This window comes from Odocoileus virginianus, chromosome 26 (genome assembly GCF_023699985.2).
Source record: "Odocoileus virginianus isolate 20LAN1187 ecotype Illinois chromosome 26, Ovbor_1.2, whole genome shotgun sequence".
Classification (NCBI taxonomy): Eukaryota; Metazoa; Chordata; class Mammalia; order Artiodactyla; family Cervidae; genus Odocoileus; species Odocoileus virginianus.
The window spans coordinates 46358833-46381393 of record NC_069699.1 but is presented as its reverse complement, the minus strand read 5'-3'; the positions used below and the strand labels follow the sequence as shown (position 1 = coordinate 46381393).

The 22561-nt window shown below is 57.5% G+C and overlaps 2 protein-coding genes across 9 annotated transcripts in view; both read right to left on the bottom strand.

The window, feature by feature from the left end:
• Positions 1–503: 503 nt before the first annotated feature.
• TMEM115 (transmembrane protein 115) lies at positions 504–5318 on the bottom strand. Its single transcript, XM_020916001.2, has 2 exons — positions 3992–5318; positions 504–1299 (listed from the first exon to the last, which is right to left on the bottom strand). Exons 1-2 carry the CDS (start codon positions 4840–4842, stop codon positions 1095–1097), a joined length of 1056 nt encoding a protein of 351 aa, XP_020771660.1. The 5' UTR covers positions 4843–5318; the 3' UTR covers positions 504–1094.
• A 2171-nt stretch (positions 5319–7489) lies between these two features.
• CACNA2D2 (calcium voltage-gated channel auxiliary subunit alpha2delta 2) overlaps positions 7490–22561 on the bottom strand; it is a 141776-nt gene continuing 126704 nt past the window's right edge. The window contains exons 16-39 of one of the 8 annotated variants that reach the window (XM_070456027.1): positions 22340–22411; positions 22080–22154; positions 20782–20856; positions 20619–20690; positions 20453–20524; positions 20274–20335; positions 19278–19354; positions 18093–18113; positions 15371–15431; positions 12955–13052; positions 12569–12659; positions 12405–12467; positions 12165–12268; positions 11645–11743; positions 11463–11551; positions 11228–11278; positions 10923–10994; positions 10671–10823; positions 10475–10527; positions 10301–10356; positions 10040–10166; positions 9844–9953; positions 9666–9748; positions 7490–9538 (exon numbers count right to left, since the gene is read on the bottom strand). In XM_070456027.1, coding sequence (XP_070312128.1) covers positions 9398–9538; positions 9666–9748; positions 9844–9953; positions 10040–10166; positions 10301–10356; positions 10475–10527; positions 10671–10823; positions 10923–10994; positions 11228–11278; positions 11463–11551; positions 11645–11743; positions 12165–12268; positions 12405–12467; positions 12569–12659; positions 12955–13052; positions 15371–15431; positions 18093–18113; positions 19278–19354; positions 20274–20335; positions 20453–20524; positions 20619–20690; positions 20782–20856; positions 22080–22154; positions 22340–22411 — 1977 coding nt within the window. In that variant the 3' untranslated portion in view covers positions 7490–9397. Of the gene's footprint in view, positions 9539–9665; positions 9756–9843; positions 9954–10039; positions 10167–10300; positions 10357–10474; positions 10528–10670; positions 10824–10922; positions 10995–11227; positions 11279–11462; positions 11552–11644; positions 11744–12164; positions 12269–12404; positions 12468–12568; positions 12660–12954; positions 13053–15370; positions 15432–18092; positions 18114–19277; positions 19355–20273; positions 20336–20452; positions 20525–20618; positions 20691–20781; positions 20857–22079; positions 22155–22339; positions 22412–22561 lie in introns of all 8 variants that reach the window. The other 7 variants (XM_070456025.1, XM_070456028.1, XM_070456026.1 and 4 more) reach the window with 7 other exon arrangements.

Sequence of the window (22561 nt, the reverse complement as noted above, 5' to 3'; positions counted from 1 at the left end):
GGTCCTCGGGCTGTAGCTGTGACTGGTGGGACTGTGTGTCCTTTCAGTTTCCCCAGGTGCCCACCGTGTTGGGAGTTTCGACTGTGATGGTCAAATCTGGGCAATGACAGGATGGGAGCTGGGGATGGGCTGCCTCCATAGGTGTCAAACACTGAGCACTCTTGTCTTCAAAGTGAACCATGGGTAAGAACAACTCCTTATGATGGAGAGGCCCTTAGTCATCAGATCTTCAGGCAGGGCCTCCCTGACCAGGTAGCGCAGGGAGAGAGAGTAAGGGTTGAGGTGACAGCTCTGGGAAGGCTGCTTGAGAGTGGACATGTGTGGTGAGGCAAGGGAGAGTGTGACGGGGTTGGGGGGGGGTGGGGAAAAATGAGGGCAGTGGGCTTTTTATCCAGTGGGAACAGCCTTCATGACCGAGCCCTGGAACCTGAGGTCCCTGTCTAATCCACAGCTGAGCATGCTGAGGGGGCTGCACGAGGTGGTCTAATGGAGCCCAGGAGCCATACCTCAAAGAACTGCTTTATTGATACTGCGAGGCAGGGCTTGGCTGCCCACTCAAGTGGTCCTGTAGAAAATACCTGGGAGCTGTGACTGCCCTGGCCTGGAAGCAGCCATGGCCACAGCAGAGGGTATCAGAAATCTTAACATGAGCGTAGTCTTTCTGGGGGCAGGCAGGGATGTGCAGCAGCCCTGCACTGGGCTCCTGCACGGGCTGGACCCCCAGAATGTTTTTGGCAAATCCTTGCCTTGGCTCAGGGCTCTCAGCAACCAGTGTCAGGTGTGAGGGTTGGCCCAGGAGCCACGGCACCAGTGTCCATGCAGCCACTTACTTGAGGCTGCCTGCTGAGGTGCAGTCTTACCTCAGATGGCCTGGGCTGGCTATGCTTCAGAGGTCCCATGCCTGGCAGAGTGGTTGTCTGGAGCTGGAACCAGGTAGCAAGAGTCCTGGGTAGTGTTGGCGAGAAATAGCAGAAGGCTGTGGCAACCCGCAGCAGGCCTTCTCCCCTCCTCAGAGCAGTCAGTGCCCTGGAGTAGCTGAGAGGGTGTCAAAGGGGGCTTGGGAGAGGAGGTGCTACACTCAAGGTGGTCTAGAGTTACAGCGTCGGGGGAGCTGCCTCAAAGGTGATCAGGCTGGATTCTGGGACAGCCCCCTTCCCTGGGAGTGTGGGGGCCTTGTCTGACGGCATGGGGCTATCCATCTTGGCCCCAGCCTCCTCTTCATCATCGTCCATGCTGGGCCAGACGGATTGGTCCTCCACTCGCTTCAACCGCTCGTTGAGGGCCTTCAGAGCCAGTTGCCTGGGGCCGGGGAAAGATGACAGGTCACTATGGGTCTGAACTCGGCTCATGCCCTGTATTCTTTCCCCCAGGAAACTGACTTGCCTTACTGCTTACATGCCTCTCAAAATCCTATGTGTTCTCCTTCCCCACTGCAGGGCCCAGGGCTCCCCAGGGCTCCGATTAGGGCTCTCTCTGATGAGGACCCAAAGGCTGTAGAGCCCTCCCTCCATAGCTTGGACAGCTCCAGGCTGAGAACGCTGGGTACCTACCAGGCTGCCCCCAGGCCAGCCCCAGCCATGCTTCTGAGAATGGTGCCTAAGGTTAGGCAGAACTGGGACCCAGGGCAGATGGTGGAAGGGCAAGTCCCTGGACGCATAACTTCTGCTGGGCACCAGGATCGCATTCAAGGCATAACTTCTCCCTATCTCCTTGTCAGGAGTGTTGTGAACCCCCTGGCAAGGGTCTGTGGGGAGGTTTGGAACTTAAGCCCTTGCCTTGGCTCTCAGCCTGGGAAAGCAGGGTCAACTTGGGTTAGCTAACTCCTCCTGACTCTTAACATTGGCCTTCCCAGAAGAACCCCCAACACCACCAAGACCTGGGTTAGAGCAGGAACACAGTGTCCTAGCGGGAAGAGAGGAAGGAAAAAACAGCCCACGTGGGTAGGGCACAGGCCAGGCCTAGTTCCACTGGGCAGACCCCTGGAGACCCCACCCTGAAGGAAAGTGGGGAAGTTCGCTAGAAGAAGGTATATACGAGGACCTGGGACCCTGCCCACCAGGAGGTGGACTGCTCATGCTGCCAGGTAATACTCCTCATAGTGGTCACTGTGGACCCCTGATGCCTCCAACTCTGCTACCAGCATGGAAGACCTGTATAGCCTTCCACGTTCCAGAAGAAAACCAAAATCTCCACCATGCCAGGGAACATGACAGGAGGTGCAAGAAGACAGGCACGTAAAGCCCCAGCACACTTCCACACTGTCCTTCAGCCTGGAACCATGGCAAGTTGGCACAGACAGGACAGTCCTTCCCTCTGCTACCCAGACTCCCATTCTGGAGACTGCCTTGTCAATTCTGTTTAAAACCTGCCAAGGCATGCTCATCACTCCGTCACAAGTGTCAAAGGTGGGAAACCCTGCCTACCATTATTGCTAGCTCTTTGGGGCAGGGAGTGTGGCATGAAGCAAGAGATCAAACTGCTTGGTAGAGTAATCCATATCCCCAAGCAAGGTAACAACCACAAGGCTATGCCAGGAACCCACTTCCTGACACCCCCACCCCAACATGCCTCCAACTGTCCAGTTTCTTGGGGCTGTGAAGGTTTTTCGAATGTCCAGCCAACCCTAATAATCCAAGATTTCTCACTAGAGGAGGGGCCACCACTGTGGCCCTGAACATCTGAACATCACCTGAACATCTCTGAGCACAGTTCAGTTTCCACTAGGCCCAGCCCTTCTGGCTGCATCTCCTCCACCAGTTAAGGTTAAAGTTTAATAAAGAACTCAGTCTCTACGATTGATTAGCCACAGAGACAGAAACTGTAAGGCCCACAATTAAGCATGTCATGTGTACTAACTCTTGCCACCTTGGACCACAGTAATCTGGCCTTCTCCAGCTGGAAACTCCTTCAGGAGAGGGGTGTGTCCCACACTCCAAAGCCCCAGTGGCGAGTAAGCACTGGAACAAGTCTAACTGAATTTGTAAAGTTGCCTGCTAAGAACTCATCTCACGGGTGCGCAAAAGCAGAAGCCTTTGACAAATGCACAAAGTTGGAACAGAACCTGCTCTAGATTTCACAATTCAAGTAATTGCATTAAAAAAGCAAAAACCCAAACAACAAAAACAACAAAAACCACTCAAGAATAATGTTGGAAACAGAGCTGTGACCACTCTGGTGAGTCCATACACCTGGGAGAGAGAGAAAGAGATGGATTAAAATGAGATCTGGCTTGCCCTGGCCAAGGTTCATTAAGTGAATAATTCAGCTGAGACTCCTGATGGTGCAGATGGCTTGGTTTACAGATAATGAAAAGGCTGTCTCCATTCCCTGGTGTGGTCAGCAGGCTCCCTCGGTGGGTCACGTGGCTGTCCCCTGGGTTTGGTAACACATGCCTGCTAGAGTCAGTGTATATGGGCCAGTGGTTGTCTAAGTCTAGTTATACCCCAGAATAATAATAATAAATAAGCTGCAGAGAAGCACAACATCTGAATTAAGGCCCAGGAAGAGGGTGGAAGTCCAGCACTTGGAAACTGGGGTGGCCCCAACCACCTCATAAGGAGCCCAGGTCTCCTTCCCTGTCCCTCTCTCACAGGGGAAAAAAGACCAGCAGGTTGTTTCTGGCTCTCAAGGGACCAGCATCTAGAATGCCGAGATTCTCAGACAAGGCCAGGGTTATGTGTACCTGGCTCTCCACTAGCCCTCAGACAGTTCAAAAGGAAGCAGGGCGTTTCTTGAAACTTAAGCACCCTGAGTGGTAAGAAAGGCAACTTTTACTCCCTAATTTTGGAAAGCACCTTATGCAGCCCAGATACCGAAGTGTTGAGATCAAGGCCACAAACTGGATTTTCTCTTTCTGAATCTGCCCCAACATCTTACTGTAATCTTACATACAGCTGCCAGCCTACATACAGCAAGCACCTCAAAAGATGGAATGTGACCTGATCTGTAAGATTCTCCTAGCTCAACAAGGTTTTGGAAGATTCCACAGTACCTTCTCCGCTCTGCGTCTTGAGGGTCTGTGCCTGGGAGGCTGATGGTAATGGAGGATGGGGCGCCCACATCATAGCGCTTCACTGTCTTCTGGCATATCTTTACTTTCACCAGGAGGCCATGCACCAGGTTCGCCAGCAGGCCCACCACAGGCTGCAGGATCTCAGGGAAGAAGGTGGCGAAAGCAAAGTGGTCGGCCATGTCCCCTCGGCCTCGGCTATGGCGCTGGTAGAAGCGAAGATACACCCAACTGGAGATCAGCCCAAAGCCATAGGAGGCCAGTGCCGGGCTCTGGAGCAGTGTGGCCAGCCGCAGCAGCAGCAGCAGCCCCAAGAGCAGCATGGGCACCACACTGACACGCACCTGGGGCACTCGCAGGACCACACAGTCCCCCATGGTTTGCTTGAGCGCCACCAGGACACCACCTAGGAAGCCCAGGGTGCCGTGGATGCGGACAGTGAAAAGGTAAACCAAGTTGAAGGAAGCCATGTAGGTGAGGAGGTAGGCAAAGGCCCCCAGCAGCCCCACAGACACGTTCACCACTGAGAAGAAGATGAGCAGCTCCAAGGCCCCCCAGAGGGGCTCCAGCAAACGTCCAGCTACCACTACCGTGGCCAGGCTGATGGCCACATCCCACACATGCTGTTCCATCAACCCATGGGTAGCCAGGGTCCAGATCCAGAAGTTGGGCGGAAAGAGGTAGCCTGGGGTGACCGCCAGGCAGCCCGTGTCCACGGCGAAGGACAGCAGATACAGAAATAGTACGGCCGCGCACAGAGCCTTCACCACCACGCTGGCGCTGGACAGGATGGCCCCCAAGTGTTGGCGGGCGCCCGGTAGGGCGCGCTGCATCTTCCTGGAGGGCGTTGGCCTGAGGGAAGGGTTTAGTGGGCTAGGGGCCTCCCCGGGGCCTCTTTCCAGTCCGGCCCCGACGGGAGGCCCGGGCCCGACCTAGTCACTGGCCTATGGCCCCGGTGAAGGCTTCTACTTCCGGTCGGGTCGACTCCGGTCCCAAAGGGCAGAGCCGGGCCTGGTCGGTCGCGGGGCCGGGGCCTAGGCCCCTCAACGGGGATCTGAGGAAAGGCCCTGAGCAGCTTAGGGATCGCCTGCCCGCCCCCCCGCCCTGTGTGGCCACAGCGTCGACCGGGCTGGCGGTGATCTCAGGGCTCGATCTCCTCCATCCACTCTGGGGCCTTTTACGGTCCGCGCGGCACGGAGACTAGTTCTGGGCCGGAGTCAAGTCTGGTCAGCTCCGCCTCGGCCTCTGTCTTGGTTTCGACAGTACCTCCTCCCTTCTCAGGCGCCGACAAACAGGGCGCTGCGCCTGCGCGCCCCGTGCGGCGGCAGGAAGCCCTCTGAGCGTCGGCCTTGCGGCTCCGCGGCATGCCGGGACATGAAGTCCTCGGCCAGACCGGGACCTGCGGCGATCTGGGCTCTGGGTAGAACAAGTCCCAGGAGGCTGTGCGCCGGGAGAGGCGGGTGTGCTTGGGAGTTGTAGTGCTCAGGACCGTTTCCGCCGGTTCTCCAGACGTGGGGGGAGGGCGAACGACCTCAGGAGAGCGGCGAGAACCAGCGGCTGCACAGCTGCACGCCACGCACTTTCTGAATTTCCCGGGAGGAGTGGCTCCATGTCTGCCCGTACACCTGAGTGGGTGTGTCCTTGTGGGCAGGTGTGCGAGTAAGAATGTTGGATGGTCCAGCGGGCGCGAACTCCCGGCACTTCCACGGTCTGGTGTATGCCTGCCTCAGGTTGGAATTCTTGCTCTGTCATTTGACGGATGTGTGGCATTGGCCAAATTCCCGAACCTTATTGAAACTCAGTTTCATGGACCGTTGAATGGAGATGATGACGGGACCTCCGTGACGATCCAAGGGGACTGGGGTGTAAAATGCGGTCCACCCTGGGAGCTCAGTGAGTGTGTTGCCCAGGCTGCCCTTGTGTACAAGTGAGGTGGAGCCCATACTTGAACTCCGGTCTCCAGCCCCAAAAGGGGTGAGGCTGGACCTCTCTCAATGACTCTTCCTCACCACAGTCAATGGATGATCCTGATGGAGAGGTCTCTCCACAAACTTGGTTCAGGCTGGCCTTGGACCTCTGCCTCACTGCAGTAGTGGCTTCAGGTGGTGCCACCTGTGCAAAACTGAATTTTTTAAATGTGCATATAATTAAAATAATTATGTTAACAAAGTACATTTTTAAAGTGCAGAATCCCTTCCTTTCCGCCAGCAGTACAACTGCTGACATGTGCATAGCCTTCCAGATCACAGGTGTTGCTATGCCTTAACCTTGGGGTCTGGGTTCCTACTGGATGCCACGCCGGGGTAGGGATGCCAGATTTAGCAAATCAAAATACAGGCCAATGAGATTTGAATTTCAGATAAACAATTTTTTTCAGGATACATGTGACTCCAATTTTTATAGTTATGTCCCATGCAATGTTGGGAACATACTAAAAAATATTAGTTATCTGAAATCCCAGTCAGATTGGATGTTTTATATTTTACATGGTGTCTCTAACCGAGGACCTCTGGGGCTGTTGCAGAGCGTGGGAGCTGTCTCAGGGACTGCTAGTCTTTGCTATGTGGCAAACCCTTGTGGAGGGTGAGGAAAGGTTTCTTCACTAACGCCTCAAATGCCCTCTTTCATTTATTTAGCATCCGAGGTTCCTCAGCCACAGGTCAGCTCATTTCGGAAACCTTTGGTGGTTTCTTGAATCTGGGAGAAAGGATTTCTCCTAAGTCTCAATTTGCTCACCAGAAGTATGGAGATAAACTGGTATCTAACTCTTAAGGTTGTGGTGAGGACTCAGCTGGGTGAGTGCAGAGTATGGAATGTGTACAGTGTCAGTGGGAAACCTCTGCCCTGGTGGTTGTCTTTGCCCTTGAACACAAAGGTCACAGAATACAGTTCACTATTAAGAGTTAGGATTAGAATGGACAAGGGTGCAGGGCTTGCCAGAGGGAGGCCTGAGAGGGTTTGCTCAAAAGGATTCAGACTCGTGTTCCAGTGTGAGCAGCAGTGGCCACTGAGAGGCCCAGGCCTCCCCTGGGCTGGGAAGGAGCAGCCATCATGTTTGTGGGGGGCGGGCAGAACTTGGCCTCCTCCAGACGGCAGAAGTGGCCCTCCAGCACCAGGTCATGGACTTGGACTCTTCAGTCCACCTGGAGGACCTGCTCACTAGGCCCTGGTCTGGTTCTACTGGCCAGAAGCTTGCATCTCATCTCCATCTTCTTTCTTCCATGGTTTTGGCCTTGAGCCTCTGGGAAACTTTTTTTTTAAAGACAGTTTTCCCTGAAGGCTTTTGAGACGATTATAGAAAAAAAAAAAAAGGGATGTGAAGGATCTGGCACTTAGGAGACCTGGGAAGCATCATGCCTTCCACCCACCAGAGACCTGGATTGGTATGGCTTTACTCTCAGCTGAGTGGTAACTGGTCAGGGCCACCTATCTTCAAGCCACCCAATCCTCACTGCAGGCAGACACAGTGTATGGGAACCATTTGAAGTGAAAATATGAACATTATTTAATAACTGATCTTCTGTAATAAACCATTTGAAAATATTTTACAAGGAATCACACACACAGTATTTTACAAAGTTTCTTGACTTTTTTGTCGCTGTTGTTTTTCCGACTTGTCTGTACAAAATAGAACAACCAAAAAAAAGGGCAGATAAAAGGAAATGGCCCCCCAGTCCCCCACAGATCCCCCGAGCCCGAGGTGAGGGGACAGCCAGGTCAGGTGGGTGATGAGAAGGATCAGACCCAGCTGGGGGTTGGACAACTACCTGATGGGGATTGTTTTGTCTGCTTTTCTGTTTTTTAAACTTAAAATATATATTAATTTTTCTGTATATGTTTGATTCTTTTTTATTTTTATATTCTCCATTGAGCACCTGACTACACTACAGTTACACACACGCCCCCACAAGACATGGCTGGCGTCTAGGCTGGGTGTACAGCATGGGTGCCCACCCTGGCACCAGCAGCAGGCATGGACCATACATACACACACTGAGAAAGCGACAAGCAACATGACATTAATTAACGGAGCCATTAATTAATGCATCACCCTCCCCCCTCCTCCCAGTCCATCTGAGCCCCACAGCCACATCCCCCTGCCCTCAGTCCCCCAACGGCCCCTAGGCTGGGATGCCTTTGGGGGAAATGATCAGAATGAACGGTGTGAAGAGATGTTCCCAGGCCCAGCCTCTGTGTGTGCACAGAGTGTGTATATGTGTGTGCATATGTGCAAGTGTGTGTTCAGGGAGGAGCAGTTTGGCCAGGGAGTGTGTGTGTGAGAGGGAGATAGGCCTGAGTGTGTAAGGGCCAGATTGCGGGTTGGATGATCCAGCTAGGAGTGATCAAGTCACCGCCACTAAGGCAAAGGGCGATGTCTGGTGAGAGTTCCTCTGCTGAGGGGTGCAGGCAGTGACATGTGGTCCCCCTGGGGGCCTGACACTAGTGAGAAATGGTTACAATGAGCACCTGGCAGGGTCACGGGCATTTAGGGGACACTGGTGGCAAAGTTGGGACAGTGGGATCTTCCCCCTTTGCCTCCGCATTTGGCACTGTTTGACATTCAGCTTTAGAGACAGAGGACCAGCTGGGCTACAGGTTAGATTAGAGGCTGACGGCGAGCAGGAGATGGAGCCTGCATGTGCCAACCCTCCCACCAACCCCTCACCCCGCGTAAGGCTTTGTGAGCCCCTACCCTCACCCCACTCCACGGTGCGTGTCTGTGTGTGTGTGTGTGTGTCCTCCTGGGTATGTCTAACGTGAGTCCAGTCTCTGCCCTCAGGGCTCCAGCTGTGTATGGGGTTGTGTCTTAGCCAGTGTCACTGTCGCTGTCCTGCTACCTGCAGGGCTTGGGGAAGGAGAGGGGGAGGGGTGGCTGTAGGCCTGAGAGAGGCAGGAATCACTGGGGGCTCTCCTGCCGGGACTTAAGCTGGGACGCACAGGCCTCAAACTGCCCATCACCATTTCCTCTGTTATTCCCCGGGAATCCAGATTTAGTCCTGGGTGGGGCGGAAGGGCCAGGTTAGAGGAGTCCAGGTGGGGCAAGGCCTAGGTCTCCCACACAAAGGGAGCCTCAGGGCAGCGCAGGCAGTGGAGGCCTGGTTTGGCACCAGTACTGTGGCCTCCCTGGCCCAGCCCTCAGGAGTGGGTGAGTCCAGTGGGAATGAGGGGTCTGGGGACACTTTGACAGTCCAGCAGCGAGACGTGGCTTGGGGGCCAGAGACCTGCAGCGTCCTCCTTCGGCGCCCCCCACCCCCACCCCAAGGCGCAGATTCTGGGGGCCAGGAGGGCGCAGTTCCTTCATGGAGGGAGGGGGCAAGGCTCTAAGGCGGGGAGTGGGGGGCAGGTGAGCAGGGAACGGTGGGGGAGGCCTGGTGGGGGGAGGGACACTCAGAGTCGGCGAGAGGGGTGGGCGTGGACTTGAGGCTGTGGCCGGGGAGGCAGGCCCAGGAGGAGCAGCAGCTGGAGGGACACCAGGACGCCCAACGACGGGGGGAAGGAGGCTCCGCGGCCGCAGTCTGAGGTATCTTCCTGTTGGGAAAAGACAGGGAGCAGCCGGTCGGCCCGGGCGGGGATGGGCAGGGGGCGTGCAGGGCCGCACTAGCCCTGGGGAGAGTGGGAGCTGCGGGTCAAAGCCGCCCTCCCCACCGCTCCTTACCGTGGCGTTGTAGTCAAAGCAGATGTGTGGGCCTCTCCGGTATCGCGGTCTCTGCACCAGTTCACACTGCTCCGGGCCGTCCGCTGGGCATGGGTGGGGAGTCAAGGAGGCGGTGGCACGGAGGGGGCGCGCAGGGGTGGGAGGGGGCGGGCGGCGGGGGGCGGCGCGGGCAGGATACAGTGTGTCTCCTTCTGCAGTAGCCGGCCGGCCTCACACTGGCTGCACAGCGGCTTCTCGGCCACCACGAAGAGAAGGTTGGTGTTGATCAGTCTCTGCGCGTGGAAGAGCCTGGAGGCAGCACAGATGGGCGGGGGCGCTGAGGTTAGCCCCGCCCCTCGCCCCGCCCCGCCCCTCTGGCCACGCCTCGCGCGCACCTGGAGCAGTTTCCGCAGTCGATGATGGCGTTATAGGAGGCGTTCACCGAGCCGAAGTAGTACTGGGTCTGTTTCATGACGCAGCTGCTCTCGCGCACCTCGGGGTTCCCCTCGGCCTCCGCGGGGTCTGCGAGGGCCCAGAGCGCCTCAGCCCCACCCCTACACCCAGAGCCTGGCTCAGCCATAAGCCCTGCCCTCCCTTTGGAGTCGGTCTCAGACAGGGGATGGGCTTTGAGGAGGGGCCTCCAAAGCCCAACCTACCTGCCTGGAACCAGCTGTGGTAGATGAGACCATAGAGAAGTTGCTGGAACAAAGACCTGCAGGGCATGGGTCACGGAGTGGGAGTGGTCAGCAGAGGCCTGCCCCTGCCCCGTTGCTCTCCAGCCTTCCTGGCCAGGGAGCACCCTCCCTCTCCCATTTCCCCCGGGGACTCACCAGGCTGCAGCAGAAGTCCACCAGGCTAGGTTAAGGAAGTCTGCAATAGTGGGCTGCAGTGGGGAAGAGTGGTGTGGGCTCCCATTGCTGTCCGGGAACCCAGGTCACCCCCAGCTTGCTCGTTAGAGGTGGGGGGTCCTCTGTGGGCAGGTCTCCCAGTCCCCCCATCTCCAGGCCAGGCATTGCTGAGGCTCACCACAAAGATGCCCCGGGGTGCAGCACCCAGGTTGCCCGGGGGTAAGGGGGCACAGGCTGCCTGATAGTCGTAGGACTCCTTGCGGGTGTAGAAGGAGTTATTGTAGAGTGCCAGCATCAGGTTGGCATCCACTTCACTGAAAAACCTGCCCACCTGGGGATGCCAGAGGGAGTGGGAGTCACAGGCCTGGCAGTGCCATACCCCCAGAAGTCTCAAACCCATACCTTCTTCCACCCTCTTCCTGACCCTCACCTGGTCCCACTGATGGTTCTGGTTTGACAGCACCAGGAATCCCCCATCATCAATGAGGACACAGAGCAGGTCCTGAGAGGGGAGGAAGGGGGAGGAAGATGGGGAGGGGCTCTGGCCCAGCCCTTCCTCCCCAGACCCTGGTAGTGCAGTGGTTCAGTGGAGGGGGCACCATTCCCCCCAGTTCTGGCAAAGCTGTGAAGTCAGGGTGGGATGTTGAAACCCATTGGCCAAGGGATGGGCTAGGAGTTGCAGCTGGAACTAAGGTGTCCAGGAGTGGGGTAAACAAGGGTTCAGGGCACACGCACCTCATTGTTAACCTCGCAGTCCATCTCACAGTGGCTGTTTGGGCCGCACTGCTGGGCAGAGAGCAAGGACCATAAGTGCCCACCAGTTTTTCCCCTCCCATCACCTTTTATATGTCGGGGTCCCCTGCCTCCCCATAAGCACCAGAGCCACTCTGACTGGGAGGACTGGTAGGGGTTCCTGGGGACTCCAGAATGGGTACTTCTGGTCTTACTGCCCTCATCCTTGAGCAAATACCTTCTGAGGCTGGTCCTGGTGGGTACGGTTGCTGGCTAGCACCTTGAACTTCTCAGCCCAGGCCTCTAGGTCCAGCTTAACGCCTACCACTATGGGGGAGAGCAAGGGGGCCATCAATGCCCACCTGCCTGGGCAGCACACTGCCCAGTGTCTCTTTCCCCACCTCCGCCCTGGGTATTCACCTGCTGGCCTCAGTGTACGTCCACCCAGGCTGAGCTCCACAGCAGTGCTGACAAGGATGCCCACCGTGTCATTCTCCAGCTCCAGAGGCCTTAACAGGGCTGGGGTGGGTGGGGTGGTGTGGTCAGGAGTAGGGGCTGGCAGCCACGCTGACCACTCTATGCTGGGCTCCATGAGCCTAGGAGCCTGAGCCTGAGATGATCTCAGCCTAAGCACCCAGCACCCAGCAGAGTGTTTGGCACAGCCTGTGCTGTGCTGTGTTTAGTCACTCAGTTGTGTTCGACTCTTTTCGATCCCATGGACAGCAGCCCTCCAGGCTCCTCTGTCCATGGGGATTCTCTAAGAACACTGGAGTGGGAAGCCATGCCCTCCACCAGGTTGGCACAACCTAGCCTTCCCTTTTTACCTGCCCCAGTCTCAGCCGGCCAGCCTCGTATTTGAGAGGGACCTCACAGAGCAGAGCCTGGCTGTGGCTCAGCAGACAGGGAAGCCTTAGCTTCCCGCCTGCTGCCATGCACTCACCATCCTGCTGGGGGGGCTTGAAGACATAGCCATGGTTGTCCAGGCTGCGGCGGTAGAAGCTGGCATTGAAGGGCTCAGGGTTCTCTGTCCAGTCTTCAGCTGCCCTGGTCACACAAGACAGACAGAGATTGGTGGAAGCAGGGAGATTCATGGAGGCAGTGGTCTCAGCAGAGGCAAGGAGCCAGAGAGGCAGGGTCCCAGGCAGGGGCAGGATGTCAGGTAGCGGGGCGGGTCACTTACTTGTTGGGGAACACTCGAGTGATGCCACCATCGGTGGCAGCGAACACGGCCAGAAGGCTGTACCTGGGGGCAGCAGGGAGTTGAGGTTACTGCCCTGCTTTCTGCAGGGCAGGGCTCCTGGGCCCATCCCAGCCTCCTGCCCCCACAGGCTGGGTGGTGCCTACGTGTTGAGATCCTGGTCCCGCCACACGCGCTCCACCAGCTGCTGTGTGATGCCTGTGTCCAGAATCAGGTTGTGCAGGAGGAAGTTGTTGCCTGGAACAGGAGGGTTGGGTGGAGGAAGTATCTTTTTTTTTTTTTAATTGAAGGATAATTGCTGTACAGAATTTTGTTGTTTTCTGCCAAATAGCAACATGAATCAGCCAATAGGGAGGGAGTATCTTCTTGTGGATCCCTGCCCACTCTCCCTGCTACCCTCAAGGCTCCAAGCCTTCCCAGGACCTGCCCTCGGCTTGGGCCTGCGTGTTGCCACACCTGCCCAGTTCCTCTGGGCTGCCCCATTTTGCTGCCTGGGTGCTGCCCAGCCCCGGCCATCCCACCAGGCACTCACACTGTTTGGAGTCTGGAGTCACTTTCTCCATGAGCTCAATGAAGTTTTTCAGGAACTCGGTGTTGTTGTCTGAGGCATTCAGGTCCTTGCAATACTCTCTGGGGGTGGGGAGGGGCAAGAAGAGTGGGCTTGGGGGGGCTGCAGAGGGCAACAGGGTTGAGGCTTCCCAATAGGCCTGCTTGGCCTTTTGTCGAGAAACCCAGGCCTCGGGGAGCGGCATGTGTATTCTCTCGGGCCGCAGCAACTATATACGCCTGTAGGTTACCAGGCCTGAATGGGGAGGAGTTGACTCTCTTGGGTGGAAGAAGTGGAGAATGAGGGTCTGCGCCCTCTACCCAAGCAGGTTCTCCTTTCTGGGTGTGGCCCTGCAGAGCCTCCCACCTCTCCAGTGTAGCTGGAGCCACACGGTACACCTGGGAGGCCCCAGGAAATGCCCCACGAGGACCACAGTGGTGGAGTTCCAGCACTGGCTTAGTCAGTCTAAGACCTTGTCCTGCTGCCTGTCTGACTCTGTACCTCTGGGCAACTTGCTCAGGCTCCCTGAGCCTTAGTTTGTTTTCATAGTACTACAGAGGGGTTCAGGAAGTTGGTGGGAACACGTGGGTCCTTGGATTGGCTATTTTCTCCACCCAGACTGCTCTTCCCCCAGAGGTGGACAGGCCAAGCCTCTCACCTTCTCAAGGCCCTACTGGGTTCAGACTCGGGGTCCAAAGAATGTGGGGGTTGTGGGGAGTGGGGAGATCTGCTTGGGGTTCTGCTTCCCAGGAAGTCTCAGTGAGTAGTCCTTCTACTCTGGTAGATGGAGCTATCTTTCCTGCCTAATTCCTCATCCACACCCCTGCCACCAGGAACCTCCCTTCTGGCCTGCATGGCAGCAACTTTGTGGGAGTTGTTTATTTTTTTTGGCTCTGCTGGGTCTTTGTTGCTGCGTGGGCATTTATGAAGTTGCGGTGCATGGGCTTCTCATTGCAGTGGTTTCTCTTGATGCAGAGCAAGGGCTCTAGGCACAGGAGCTCAGGAGTTGAGGCTCCCGGGCTCTAGAGCACAAGCCCAGTAGTCGTGATGCATGGGCTTAGTTGCTTCGCAACATGTGGAATCCTCCGGGACCAGGAATTGAACCTGTGTCTGCTGCACTGGCAGGGGGATTCTTAACCACTGGACCACCAGGGAAGTCCTGTGGGAATTTTTTAAATACTCTGCTTCCTGAGGCTGTGCAAGGGCGCACAGCTTTGTGAGGGTACCTGGGGCTGGGTGGCAGCCCCCACTTACTCCCAGGGCCTTTGTGCAGCACACAGCCTGCACTTGTGTGTGTGGAGGACACACCTGATACACTCAGAGTGACACCCACACAAGCTGTACTTGGGATACAAGTCACCTGCAATCCCTGCCCCCACCCCCGGTATACATTTACACTCACCCAACACATATTTATTGAGCTCTCCTGTGCCAAAGATACAGAGGACAAAAACAAACGTGGTCCCTGCCCTCAGAGCTCCCGCAGGGTCCTGTGGGCCACACAGGCCTTTTCACATTCCCATTGTCACCAGTGCACACAGCCACCCCGCATTTACACTCGGACTCTTACAAATGTACACAAGGACTCACGAATACAAACACACATCTACAGAGTCACAGCGACCGTGGTGGGTGCATGCACACACGTGCACACACATGGAGGTTAGGAGTGTCCAGAGCCCCCGTGTGGTGCCCGCGAGTGCCCATGGGTCTCTGTCAGTTGCACCCACCTGCCCTCATGCAAAGCCCAGGCCCCGGGGGAGGGCTTCACCATCCGGGGGCCCAGTGGTCTACTCAGATGTGGGCCAACAGGCAGAGGGTGTGCACACGAGGGTGCACGCCAGGGATGGTTCCAGGTCCAGGCCTGTGCTGGGCCCTGATCCTTTACTTGCCAGAGCAGCTCTTCACAGCCCTGTCCCCTCTGCCCCATCCCTCCCCCCTGGTCCTCAGTGAGCCGACAGGGGCTCTGGCTGGCTCGGTCCCCACACCCACACGAACACGGACACAGGACAAGGACAGGTGCGGGGCAGGGTTGTCAGGGAGGGCACCACAAACCAGAGCAGCAGCTGCCCGGGGAGGGGCGTGCTGCGGACAGCCGGCTCAGGGAGGGAAGGGCTCTTTCCTGGGGGCCTGGGGGCGGCAGGGAAGGTCGGCGGAGAGTCCAGAGCCCTCCCGCCCGAGGCCTGGTGGGAGCCGAAGCTGTGGGCAGCTGGCCAGTGCTGCCTGGTGCGGCGACATGGCCCGGGTATGCACACGGCCGCACATATGGGGCTATGCGTGGCGCGGGGACACTGCACAGGACACAGACACACACACAGCTCCAGGCAGCAGTGCAGGAGGCGGGGCCAGGGAGGTCGGGTTCGGGGGTGGGGACACCTCAGCAAGGCCACACGCAAGCTACCTGGGAGCAATGAAAACATGTCCTTCAGACTCAAAGCTGCTGGGGAGCAGGAACTCAAAATCTGCAACAGAAACGGGGGGTTATCCGGCGGGGGCTGGGGAGGTGGGAGGCCAGGGGTTCAGAGCTGACGGGGCTGGAGGGAAAGGGAAGAGGGCGGCTGGAGGGAGGGAGACACCAGCAAAGAGGAAACCCGCCACTTCCATGTTCAAGTTCGAGCCAGAGAGAAGGGGTGGGCGGGGAGGGGTGGAGGGCCTGTGGAGACTACAGCATCGCAGGAGGAGGGCAGTTATAGCCAATATGTTGCCCAGGCCTGGTCCTCTGTCGGCAGTGAGTCCCTTGGCGTGGCTGTATATGCTTCCATACGGCTGTATAGCACATATACACGGACACACACACACACATATATATATACACACACTGCTATATATATGCATGGTCTGGGGGAGGCGCCGGTCTCACTCTGATCACATCCATAATGGAAAAAAACCGCATGCTGAGCTTCCTTCGCCTCCAAAGAGACTTTGAGGAAGGGGAATTGGCTTTTGGCTGCGGATTTTTCTCTCTCTTTGCTGTAGCTGTTTGCATTTTGGTAGGTCTCGCTTTTGTTCTGTGTCAGGCATCAACATGGCCAAACTGAGGGGGTCTCTCACGGGCACAGACAGTCCAACCAGAGACGGTGTGGGCAGCTGGGGGTGGGCTGCAGTGCATTGTGGGGGGTCCAGCGGTCTTCCCTGGGTTAGGAGGTTGGGTGAAGGGAGATCCTGGAATGTCCTCACTTTGTGGGAGGACGACTGGGAGCTGGGAGGGTGCAGAAGCACTTCTTGAACCTGAATACCTGCTTTCTTGGGCTGGGAGCCTGAGGGCGGGTGGGGAAGAAGGGCTGGGTCTGGTCTCTCCTTCCAAGGACCTGTCTGGGCTCAGTGCAGCAAGGGAGGAGCTGGGGACTCCAGGGGATGCATGGGATGCTGTTGAGGGACCCACCCACTGGGCCTGTACATGTATAAGAGTGAGCACTTATGGCTGAGTGTGTATGTGCATGTGAGAGCAGGTGTGTGACTGTGTTTGCGTGAGTGTGTAAGCACATGTATATGTGTGCAAGGGTCCCTGTGTGGGTCTGTGAGTGAATCTGGGCATGTGGCTACTAGGGTTCCTCTGGGGTTTGTCCCTACCCAGCGGGACTGGCCACTTCGCTGGTCTGTGTCTGGGAGGTAGCCCTCTGCTCTGACATGCTGGGCAATGCACCTCCACATCCTTACACCCAGATTCTGATCTCTCCATTACCCCAGGGCTTTACTTTTGTAGAAGTGGGGTCTTTCCTGATCCAAAATACTCCCACAGAGCACTGCAAGATTCTGGACTTGGGGTGTCTGAAGGCACTGGGCAGTCACTGGTTGGACTGTTGCTTTCTGATAGGACTGTGAGGCAGGGTTTGGACACAAGCCGACAGGGAAAGGTGGGGGTGGGGAGAGGAGGAGGAGAAAGAAAAAGAGGTAGGGGAGCAGGAAGGGAGACTATGCTATGGTTGTCATTGTTATCAGGGCCCTGCATTGCTGGGGTCCCTGGCAGGGGTGTGGGAGGGCAGAAAAGACAACTCAAGCGAGTGGGAGCAGGGCACATCCTCCACCTCCACCCGGACCAGTGGGGGCAGCGGGATCCCCTTTGCTGGACTAGGCCGGACAGGGCCACTAGAGCTTCTTGGGGGGGCCTTATTTCCCCTTGGTGACTGGGGACAGGACATCTCCCCATGGCTCTCCAGGCCCCATGCCTAGGTGTGAGGGCCTCTCCATGAGCCAGAGGCAGAGACCCTTGTGTGCTGACCTATCTCAGTACTCATGTTCTTTGCTGGGGCCTGTGAATTCTCTACCTTTTCCCTGAATTCTCTGGCTTAAGTACCTCTGGATGCTAGAAGCTTTTTCTTCACCCCCAAACTGATTCCCTCTAAGTTCCTCTGCTGGCCCTTGGGGGGTCCCTTCTGTTCCCAGCCAGACCTGGGACTCCAAGTCAGCTTGTATTTCCCAGGGGAACACCTTCTCCATACCTGACCTCTCTCGCCAGGAACAGCCAACACCCCAGGGCAGGGCTGGGCCGTAGGCCTCAGCAAAGCCACCAGGCACATGGGCTTCAGCACCTTGGCCAGCGCCCAGGCTGCCTTTGTTTCCTGGTGACCTGGCTGTTGCCCTAGCCCGAGCCTCTGCCCCAGGGTCAGGGTGTGGGGCTTCCGAAGCCTTTTGTCTCCCCCTGGGAGGGCTGCCAGCTTCTGGAGACACACTGGAGAGGTCAGAGGAGAAAGCCTCTCCCTGAGGAAGTCTCACAGAAGCCCCCGGAGGACTGATCTACCTACCTCCTACATCTCAGGCCGCCTGCCCTGCTGGGTGGGAGGTGGCAGACCTCTCCCCACTGTTGAGTTGTCTTGGAGGGACAGAGAAAATGGAGGAGTGGAGCAGAGGCCTGCCCAGAGGGAACCAGGAGGATAAGGAGAGGGTCTGAGCTCTTAGAACGCGCTGGAGACCACCCTGCAGGCAGGCCCAGGGGAAAGGGCTGCTGGCTCTAATAGAGGTTTAGGGATCAAAGGAAAGGCAAGAACTAGAGGAGCCCAGGGGATGCTGGCGGGAGCCCTGGAGAGCAGGGTTTGGCTGGTCCTGGGCAGGGAGGGGGGCAAGCAGGACCGTGAGGACAGGGTGGGGTGGGGAGAGGAGGGTGCACTGGTTCTGAATATACTTGCCCTTCAGTTTGCTGATTGGCACTGGGACAGTCCACCAAGAGAGAAAGCGAGGAAAACAAAAACAACACAAACACAAAAACAAACGAAAAGGGGGAGGGGAAGGGGAGGGGCACAGACAATATTTTATTCAATGGCTGTTTGAATGAAAATATTGTGTCTCATCATCATACCGAAAGGAAACTTCTTGCAAAAAAACGACATGAGAGAGAAAGAGAGAGCAAGAAAACTCAAAGGAGATGAGCCCCAGTCGGCCAGGCAGGTGCGGGGTGGGGGGGCGGGGGGCTCCCGGTGGGGCCGGAGCCCCAGCCTCCCTCCCAGTGACCTCGGTTGGTGGGCAGGCGGGGCCACAGGCTCCTGGAGGCCTCTGGGGGAGGCCCAGGGTGAGCAAGACATGCGGGGATGAGCCACAGGCAGAGGAGCGGGGAGGAAGGAACGGTGCAAGGGCTGGGGTGGGGGGGGGGGGGGTGGAGAGGCTGGGATGAAGGAGGGAGGAAGGAGCAAAGGAGGAGAAGTGGGAGGAGAGAAGGTGGGAGAGGAGAGCATGAGAGAGGCTGAACAGGGGAGTGGGAGGGAGGGAACGTGGGGGACAGAAATGGAGGGAGTGAGCAGAGGGAGGGAGATAGAGAAGGTGGGGGTTCAGGGAGGGAAATGGAGGAGGGAGGAAAGGGAGGAGAGAGCAAGAGCAAAGCAGAGTGGAAAGGAGGCGGGAAGGCGATGGAGGAAGAAGGTGGGAGAGGAGGTGAGAGCAAGATAAGGGAGGATGAGTTGGGGGGCAGAGTGGGGGGAGACCCGGGGAGTGGTTATCGCTGGGGGAGAGAGCTGTACCGGGGAGCTGGGGCGAGAGAGATGAGAGGAGGGTGTGTCTTCCAAGAACTCAGCCCCAGGGGCCTGTGGGGGAGGCAGGCTCAGGAGGGAAGACACGGAGGAAGAGAAAGCAAAAACAAAAACCTCAACGGAAACCATGAGAGAATGGTCTGGAACCAAATCAGAGAAAAGGCGAGCATGCAGAGTTCCACAGACTTTCCGATGGCCGGTGCCCCCAGCCTGCGGGCGCCTGGGGGGTGCTGGGCAGAGTGGGCAGGAGGGGCCACCCGGCCACAAGCGGCTGGCTGTGCTGCCTGGGGCCGGCCAGGGTGCAGGGGCAGAGGCGGGGGTGCAGGGCGCAGGCAGGGGTGGGCCACTTACACTTGACCTGCAGGATCTGGTCACTGAGGTTGGCTTGGAGGTAGAAGGTGCTGTAGGGCGGGAGCACGAGCCCGAGGCTGGGGAGGAAGGGAGGTGGGGAGCACAGGTCACGGCTGGGAAAGGGAGGCCACGCCCCACGCACCCTCCTCCCCGTGGCCTTGGAGACCACCTCCAGGCCTCTCCCTGGTTTTCTGTGCCACATTCATGGTCTAGGTGCCCGGACCCGCCAAGTCCCAGACTCTCCTGGAAGCCTCAGAACTCCCAGTCCCAAGGCAAGTCCCCATCCCACCCCTCACCCCAGCAGCCTCCCCTGATCATATCACCTGGCCAGCTAGCCTCCCCGCTCTGGCCAGCAGCATGCTCACAAGGGGCAGAACACGGTCAGTGAGCTAGGTTGAGGGGGTGGGGGTGCTGCCACCCCCATGACATCGGGGTCCAGAGTCCCCAGAGGCGCAGGCCATGGGAGAGTCAGCTAAAAGCAGGGCTGGCACTGACACAGTGAGGGCAGTCGTGGGCTGGCACTGGAGTGTGAAGGAGGGGACCATGAGGCATGCGGAACACAGCCAGCGGGTACTGACTGGGCCTGACCCGCAGGGGGACCGGCTCTGGCGCTGTGATGGCCGTGGAGGGATGACATCCTGATGCAGACATCCAGGGATAGGATCCAAGGTGGGAGGGAGGGGTGTAGAGGGCGGTGGGGCAGCAGGGAGACGTCAGATGCTCTGATCTGTCTCTGCCCTGTGCTCCCACGAGACACTGCTGGTTCATGAAGGGCCAGCGATAGACCCTTGGGGACTGAGCATCCAGGGAGTGAGAAGTGAGCAGTCTTGGCTGCTGAAAGCCCTGGCAGGATTGGGGAGAATGGGCACCTGGGGTTCAGGGAGGGAGGAGCAGCAGGGTTCAGGCTGGGGCTCTGGGGGTGGGGAAGGGCGCCCCAGCAGGGCTCAGGCTCTGTGGCCCCCGGCCCTTCCCTGCCTGCCCAGCCGGCCGGCTCACCTGTAGTTAGTACTTCTTATGGGCACCCAGGTATAGTTCCGTGTCACCTCGTCTATGTACCTCTGGGAGAAAATGCTGGGTCAGGTACTTGGGGCAGCAGGCAGGGGTGAAATGGGGGGTCGAAGGGTGTGACCCCCCCCCACCCCCGACCTGCTATCCCCCTTCCGCCACCTTCTCACCTCGTCCAAGGACTTGACCAGGGTTCTGATCTGTTTGTGGCCCTTGTTGCCATCAATCATGCTTCTGCGGATCTGGAAGGGCCAGAGAGGTGAAGGGCGGAGCCCTGACCCTTCCCCACTCTGGGTGTCCCTCCTTCCCCCCCATCCCTCCTTCCCTTCTCCTTACCTCCTCCTTGTTCTCATCCTCCAGTTCTGCATCCAGGAAGTCCAGGGTCACAGGCTCCCGGAAGTTGGTGGTCTAGGGGAGGCCGGGTAGGAAGTCAGGAGTCCCGCTCTCAAAGGGTTCATCCCCCCACCCCCAACCCTACAGGCCACCCCACCTGGCTCACCTGGGGCTTGAGGTTGGGGTGAAGCAATACGTAACCATTCAGGTCAATGGCAAATACGTAGCCGTTGGCTCCAAGCTAGGGGTGTAGATAGGGGGCTTAGGGCCTGGAGGGCTGGGCAGGGAATTTCCCGGTCTCCAGGCTCTTCCTCATCCTGCCTTCCAGGCTGCTGGGGTGGGGGGTGCTGTCTGCCTGCCTGGGCTAGGGGCCCCCACATGCCATGCGGCCCCAAGCCTACCTGTCAAGCCAAGCCCAGCAGGCTGGTGCCCCTCATGCAGCAGCCCTTGCCCACACTGGCTAGCCCTGTGGGACCTGAATGCAATCTGGCCTCCTCAGCTCCTCCCCCTGATCAGTGGGACCTCCCCACCACCACCGGTCCCACAAGGCACTCCCTTGTGCTGCCCTCCCCTCCCCTCCCCACTCAAGTCTCTTCCTGGTCCCCATCTTGGTAGAACACAGGGGGACAAGAATACCTTTGGATTACCTAGGGCGTCCCTTCCTGGTGGAAGGGAAAGAAAAGCAGGGCTCTAGACTCACCCCTTACCTCCCTGAGACAGTTTTCTCACTGCACATGGAGGCCAGTGACCCAGGGGCCTTCACGTGGCTCACCTTTCAGCAAGCTGACATCCATCTCCCAACCCTTTCACAACCGCATCCCAAACTCCCTTTGCCATGGGCCCTGGGCCAGCCACAGTGATCTAGCCCCTTCCCTGGCTTGTGATTCTGTTTTCCACCTTCAAGCCTTTGTCCAGAGAGTTCTCTCTGCCTCCAAGGCCTGCCTTCCCCTCCTTTCTACCTGGGACACTCCTGCCTAGGTGACAGACCAGGGGTCAGCAAACTAGGGCCCATGGACCACATCTGGCCCGCTGCCTATTACTGTGGTGCTGTGAGCCAAGAATGGTTTTTGCATTTTTAAATGACTGAAAATGAGGAATTTGTATTTCATGACATGTAAAAATGATCTGAAATTCAAATTCCAGTATCCACAAACAAAACTATATTGGAACATAGCCATACCCATTTATTTATGTTTTGTCTCTGGTTGTTTTCTCAATACAGCAGCAGAATTGAGTATGCGTATTTAGGTTGGCAGAGCCTAAAATACTCATAGTCTGGCCCTTGACAGAAAGTTTGCCCATTCCAGCTCCAGGCCCAAGGTCATCTCCTCTGGAAGCCTTCCCAGACTGCCTGAACTCAGAGTACTCCACAGAGCTGTGGGAATCCCCATCAGCCACTGCTGAGCCTGGCTTATGTCCACAAGAGAGGGAGAGCAGGGGGATGGAGAGGTGAATTACACTCACCGTGTAGTTGGGAGTCAGCCTCTTGATGTCATTCAGAGCCACATCGATGCCCATCACGCCCAGGATCAGCTGGTTCTGGGAGCAGAGGCAGGGGTCTACAGTGGGCTCAGTTCCCTGGGAGGGGGTCACCTTGCCCAACCGCTCACGCCCATGACCTCAAGTTGCTCTCACAAGTGGCCACCCCGGTCGGGTTTGCAACCTCCTGTCCTTCCTCTATCCCAGACCTGCTATGGGCATACCCAACCCTCCCCAGGCCTCACCTTCTTTTCCCCAGGGCCATCTTGTGTCAGGTTGAAAACAGGGAGGGTCCCTGTCACCACCATCCCCAGCCCCTGAAAGGAGAGGAAGAGTATGGGTCAGACTCCTGTGGGCAGCCGTGCCCCCACCCTGAGTGTTCAGAGCAGGGGCGCTGCAGGGACAGGCCACCTCTCTTTCTCATTTGTTTGGTTTACCACCATTAGGGGGGCCTCATGGGAGTTGAC